Source organism: Aptenodytes forsteri, unplaced genomic scaffold (assembly GCF_000699145.1).
Source record: "Aptenodytes forsteri isolate BGI_AS27 unplaced genomic scaffold, ASM69914v1 Scaffold81, whole genome shotgun sequence".
In the NCBI taxonomy this organism is placed as follows: domain Eukaryota; kingdom Metazoa; phylum Chordata; class Aves; order Sphenisciformes; family Spheniscidae; genus Aptenodytes; species Aptenodytes forsteri.
Genome location: NW_008795259.1, coordinates 5866184 through 5872901, shown reverse-complemented (window position 1 = coordinate 5872901; position 6718 = coordinate 5866184). Strand labels below are relative to the sequence as shown.

General features: G+C 43.0%; 1 protein-coding gene across 1 annotated transcript in view; it reads left to right on the top strand.

Moving 5' to 3' along the window:
- Positions 1–6718, top strand: part of CDH20 (cadherin 20) — a 55278-nt gene that overhangs the window by 14352 nt on the left and 34208 nt on the right. The window contains exon 2 of the mRNA XM_009279212.1: positions 2352–2719. Within this exon, the coding sequence (XP_009277487.1) occupies positions 2477–2719 (243 nt within the window). The 5' untranslated portion in view covers positions 2352–2476. The remainder of the gene's footprint in view (positions 1–2351; positions 2720–6718) is intronic.

Here is a 6718-nt window from a genome sequence, read left to right as displayed (position 1 = left end):
CTAAAAAGTCTGTCCCCATCTTTCTTATAAGCCCCCTTTAAGTACTGAAAGGCCGCAATAATATCTCCCCGAAGCCTTCTCTTCTCCACAATGAACAACCCCAACTCTCTCAGCCTTTCTTCATAGGAGAGGTGTTCCATCCCCCTGATCATTTTTGTGACCCTCCTCTGGACCCGCTCCAACAGGTCCATGTCTTTCTTATGCTGAGGGCTCCAGAGCTGGACGCAGTACTGCAGGTGGGGTCTCACCAGAGCGGAGTAGAGGGGCAGAATCCCCTCCCTCGACCTGCTGGCCATGCTCCTTTTGATGCAGCCCAGGATACGGTTGGCCTTCCGGGCTGTGAACCTGCATTGCTGGCTCATGTCCAGAGCAATGTGGATGCACCTTGTGTGAAGAGGACTTCAGTCTCTTTTCCCCAGTGTAAATGTATATTGGCTCGTGGGCACTAAGGACTCACAGGACAGAGAGAGGCAAGCACTGCACACACAGCTCTTGGACTCCTTTGACTGTGGGTATCCAGCAAGCTGACCCTTGTCCCTGCCTCTCACAACAGCTATCAGCTTCTTCATGAAGTGACAGACACACAGAGATTACTGTGGTCCTTCTGGGCTTATACCACTTAGATAAATCCCCATTCTTTGGCTTTGCAGACAATAAGCCCTAGCACATTACGTAGCCAATGTCTAAACAACCAGCAGTTCTGTACATTGCTCTGTTTAGAAGAGATTTAATGTGCTTACAGTTTGTCCTTTCTTTGTTGTATCTATTGAGCCTTAGGTTGTAAACTTTTCAAGGTAAAGGACCTGTTAGTTGTTTGTTATACTTCACAACTGTATAGACTAGCAGCACTGTGTAGTCATATTCCTTTTGGGCTTTATACTTGGAAACAGTATTTTGTGTAGAAACTAGTCTAAGATAGATAGTTATTTTGTCTTTACTTCCCCTGTGGACATCCAAGCTTAAGCTCCCTTTTTCAGATTTCAGCCAACTTTTGGAGTAAATTCTGAATTTCTGTTTCAGTAGATTTCTAAGTGTACCCAGTCCTCCAATTGTACCAGCTTGGATGCTGGGGAATCTTCAAACACTCTTCTTCTCTGTTGAAAACATGGCGTTGTCTCAGTCTTCACTTCAAAATATTATCATGCAACTCTTTAAAATATTTTTTATGATTTTGAAATCTTTCAAGAATTTCAATTAGAAATATTTGACAGACATCTCCTGCTACATTTTATTTCCACAGGATAAAACAATTAATTAAGCCTAAAGACTTAAGTAGAGAACAGCAGTAAAATAAAGTGTGAACTACTTGCTTAAGCCTCAGAGCCTCAGACTCAGTTCCTAATGAGTCTGACCTGAAAAGAGAAAGAAGAGTTCTTAAAAAGAACAGCAAAAATACTAGGCCCACAGAAAATGTATGGAGTGTTTTGACAGAGTAACTTGAGTGCAGCACCACATCATTAAACTCAGCAAAATGGTGAAGGAAAGGTTTGCTACAATCCATAGCCTGAAGTGAGGTCACCAACTAAACTGACTTCATGACAACAAAAGATCCTAGACTGATGAGAAAGTGTCCTCTGATAGAGGTCAGCATTCCTCTGCCTAAACGGGTCTTTCAGGCTTGTGGAGGAAAAAATGCGTTAGCTTGACTTGCTTGGACATATCACACAATAGCATGTGACCATCAGCACTGTGAAACCTTTTGTGGGTTATAAAATGATTAACTGACCATTCAAATTCTAGAAATGTTGCATTTGTAGCAGCAATCAGCTCCTCAGAGAGGAGGCAGAAGGGTGTGAAACTTGAATTCAAGAAACAGGGAGGTTGAAAGAATAATTAAAATTAGAAATAACTTGGAGCTGCTAGAAATTATATTCAACGTTTGCAATATAGCAATAATATCTGTATTTATGTAGACATGTGTGCGTGCATGTGTGTGTAATGACAATAACATAGTTTCCAAACAGAAAGACGGTTGCCAAAAAGTGTTCACCAGCTATTATAATTTTCCAGAGAGAACTGTTTTTGAATATTCTCCAAGGACTTCTGGTCATAAATATTTCTAAAGAGTATGCACTTAACTTATGCCAATCAATACCATAAAGCAACACTACAGCTAATTTAGCAAAGTAGAGAACTCTTACTTACTGACTAAACCCTGACGATTCTTGTATCTAAGGCTCCAGTTCTGCAGCTTATATAGTAATAGCATTCCTAGTTTCAGAAGGTGTGCATCCTGATATTATATTTTTATATAGAAGATTAAATATTTTATAGCATATTTGCCTATTGAGGAAACTCTTTTATCTTGGGGAAAAAAAACATCCTCCTATGAATTTCCTTTAACTTTACAGGAGACTGCCATTCTCAGAACTAGGAGCTCTCTTGGACATTTCAAAGGACTACACACAGGACCTAATTTCTTCTCAAGGGACCTAAGATACTGTGTTTTGACTTTTAAGTCAGCCCTAGTACACGGATGTGGACTTCAGGTAGAATGAGCAATGCAAAGAACTTGCTTGGACTTGGCGTCTCCTTGTATTTTTGGGGACTGATGGACCTTACTACAACTGTGCTGTCAGGAAGTGCCAGGCCCCTCACTGAAGGGCAAGAAGACAACCTGTCAGACAAGCTGCATCAGCGTATGAAGCGGAGCTGGGTGTGGAACCAGTTCTTCGTTCTGGAGGAGTACACGGGAACTGACCCTCTTTACGTCGGGAAGGTAAGACCCGCAGCAGGAGGATATCTGGCAGAGTGTATACATCTGTGTATCTGCGGACCGTGGTGAAACACAGGAAGTTTCCCTAAGTGCCTTTACCTTCTTTCTGGCAGTGAATTTATCCACATTAATTTCACTTCTGCTCCCAAGAGCTTTTGACCAGTGTCACTTTTGTTTGGGAAGAATTTCTGTTTCAAGGGGTTGTCAATATATTTGCCTATTTCAAAGAGATCTGCTGCACCAATCATCATCTGTAACTGAGGTAGTGTTAGAAAATCTGTAGTGATCTTCCCAGGGACTCCTACAATGTCAAGGCAAAACAAGGTTATATTGACATACGAGGATTAGGAAAGGAAGGAAAAGTTTGTGATCATGCTTCTGTCTGTGATCAAGTCAGCTGGAAGCTGAAATTCAGAGTCAAATTAAATAGCCAGTTTCTCTTGAAAACTGACATTTCAATTTTTGTTTTCTGCAAATCTCTAAGATCAGAGTATCTTCTTGCTTACCACAGCTTGACCACAGGTTAATTCTGTGGGTTACAGAAAAGTTGCTCCAGATCTAGAAGGGTAGAGGGACAGCTCATTAAATCCAACCATGGATGGTCCTATTTCTGGACCCCTTATACTCCAAGAACCTACACATGAGTACAGATAAGTGTAAAATGGATCCCTAAGCTCACCCCATCTATTTGGTAGTATTTTGCATTCACTTTTCTGTAGCCCCTTGAGGAACAAGCTGATGGAAATCAGACCAGTGATGTCTGCCGTCACAATCTGCCTCACTATAATCATCCTCCTTTTTCTGTTTTCTGACTGTTTTTAAAGACTCTGAATTGTTTAAAGTATTGACCCTGTTATTCAAAGGGTTATAGTCAGCACCAAGTTTGCTTCTAGTCTACACCAAGGTGACAAGTCTGGAAAAAGTGGGGAGGGAGAGAGGTGATGTGCTTAAGTGTTTGAACAATACAATTAAGATTTTACATGCCTAGAATATCAGATACTGCTATGATGACTGCAGACTACATATAGGTGGATATGAAAAATTAAGAACTAAGGAAGGATGTCAGAAAACAAGTCCTTCAGATTTCATTGCTTATTTTTACATGAGCAAGGTTCCTTCTTTCCTTCCAAGCTATCCATCTGCAGAAAGAAAAAAAAAAAAAAGAATCACATATCCAGAGGCCCATTTTGGACTTGTATTTATCATTCTACAACCCCATAGAGCTAAACTGTGCCCTCAGTCACACCAGTATAAATCAAAATAAATGCACGGGCTTCAAAAGACCTCCTCCTGATTTATCCCTGTGTGACTGACAGCAAGATGTGCTCTCCTTCCTCCCACAGCAATGGCATTATTAGTGATTGCCGCCAAATGAGACCTCATTAGTCTTCATTCATCTCTGCACCTAGCTTTTCAGCTCGATATCTCTATTGATTAAAGAAATTAATATTTGGTTTCACGCAATTCCCAGCTTTGGAACAAGGGCCAGACATATTATTTCATATACTCAGTTTCATCTGAAGCAACTCCAGACTTGCACTGTGAGCTGAATTTCAGCTAAAACAAGCACTGAAAGAAAGCAACTCAACTTTGTTTTAGACTTGATTGTGTCATTAGGAGCACAAAAACTTGGCGCGGTCGGCAGTGCTCTTGAGCTTGCTGCCGCTCAGCTCCGCTGAACAGGGGAAAGCAGAGATGGCTCTTCATGGTCTGTGTCCACCACACAAAGGCCCAAGCTGCCATGAATAAGCTCTCTCCAGGACTGCCTACGCCACGGCTGTGTTAGCATAGGGGTGCGCAAGGGCTAATTAGCTCCCACTGTTAACAGGGCCAATTAGCCCCATGTACTGCTGAGCTGACATGGCTGGATCACTCTGAAGGCCTCCTAGCTCTGCACTGCTCTGTGTAGACCAGACACCAGGGAACTCTGCTGCCAAAATGGGCCTCTGTGGGTCAAACACTTCATCTCCCATCCCTGAACTGGGTGCAAAGCAGCCAGCCAAGCAGTGGGATGAATGCAGTGGGGGCTGCCACGAGGGAAAGGCTTCCCCTCAGCTCATACAGCTAAAGGCACAGGCTCTCAGAAGAAGCTGCAGCCCACCACGATTCATCGCCCTGCCTGTGTTCGTGCTGCCTGTGTCTTAGGGATCCTTAGGAAAGGGGTCAGCAGGGAATAGACTGTGGGCTGAATGAATTGTTCTGGCAGGCCAGAAATTTTTCAGCCTGAGTCACCCCAGACTGACTCAAAAATAGCTTTGGAAGGGCTTGCACAGATCAGGGCAGAGGTGCAGAAGGACTCCCAGCCTACTGCCCGCTGCTAGCACCAGCCCTCCAAACAGGCCTGGGTCCCACACCTGGCCAGGCAGAGCCTCCTCTAACTGATACCACCCACGACACCCTGAAACATCATGCTAGCCAGGCCTTGCTTTTATCCATATGCTCTTTCCAAGCCTGTGTCAGAAGGAGAAAGAGCGCACAGCATAGATCCAGTTGTATTTACTTTAAAGGCTTCCCATAAGAGAGGGGCTTTTCTGATGTTCTTGTACAGCTGTTTCTGGCTAGCTATGTATGACTGGAGCAACCCAAAAAGCACCTTGACTTGAACCATGGGTCCAGGCTTGCCTAATATGATTTTCAAGGCTGCTATGAAAAACGTACTTTCCTACGTAACTGTAAGGCAAGGGGCAAAATATCTTCTGGACAGGGAAATGAAAAGAAACTTCCTGAGGTGAAGTCAGTACAATTTTTGCTTTTCTCCAGTGCTCATGATCCTAATTTAAAGTATTTTAGCTTCAGAGGGTTCCTGGTCCTGTCACAGATAAAAATGAGGCTTCAACTTTCCTAGAGGTACCCATTATTGGCTAATAGGATGAACTAGGGAAACCAAAGCCCCCACGTTTGCTGCAGCAGGTATCTTCCACATTCATCCAGCAGCCTGAACTGGGGACAGACTTCACCACTCTGCCGTGTTGGAGACTCCCTAACCCTGTTTCGAAGGAAAGAGGCATTTGAACCACAGCAGCTGAAAGAGTGAATAAAATGCATCCTTTCTACAGACTATCACTGCAGATCAACCCAACTCACTCACACATCCTCACAAAAATCCCCTGCAGGTGCTACCTCCCTGGAGGTAGAGAAAGGAGAGCATGTTGAGGATGGAGTCACAGCCCGGTTAGCAGAGCTGCACAAGTCCTTCCCTGAGATGGCCCCAGCAGCACCACTCTCTTCCACGTGCCCTTTGCCAGAAATGTGTCATTCAGACACAGATATAGCCTCCTTAATCTTTTCTACTATCCTCATCAAAAGAAGCAACCCAGATTGACACAGTTAAGAATTTCTCAGGAGTTACCAGCTTCATTCCTCCCATAGTCCATTCTTTAACATAGAGGAGAAAGTACAAATTAATTCCTTCTGCTTCAGTGTGAGCCACGTGGCAGCACAATTTATTGCACCACCCATAAAAGAGAGCCAACTGAAATCTGGATCACCTTTCCAACACAGTGTCTTCTACATACACCCCAAAACTGCAGCATCCTGATATTGGGTTTGTCATTGCAATGGTATGAGCTTCAGTCCCTTCAGATACCAAATTCTTTCAGATTTATTGCGGTCTAGAAATATTAAGTCTTTTATGCTCTTTTTTTGCTTTGTCTAGAATGAGCAGGTTACACAAGAAGCGGCAAAAGTGCTGCTAGCATTTCTTACTGCCTAGTCTTGGTTGAGACCCAATGCTTTTAACAGATCACAGTTAGACAGAGATCCTCTTGTACTCCCAAATTCTTATTAGCGTGCCATGTTCATTCCTTGTTTGCTCCCTACTCAGCTACGTTCATCCCAAATAGGGCTTGGACAGAAGGTGTAATTTAACTTCTGAGTTTGATTCAGTATCTTCTTCTAAGTCTTTTGAACTTTCCAGAACACCTTCTGCTATTTTAAAAGAGGCTTTCTTTTTTCTTTTTCTTCTTTTTCTTTCTCTTTTTCTTTTTCTTTTTCTTTTTCTTT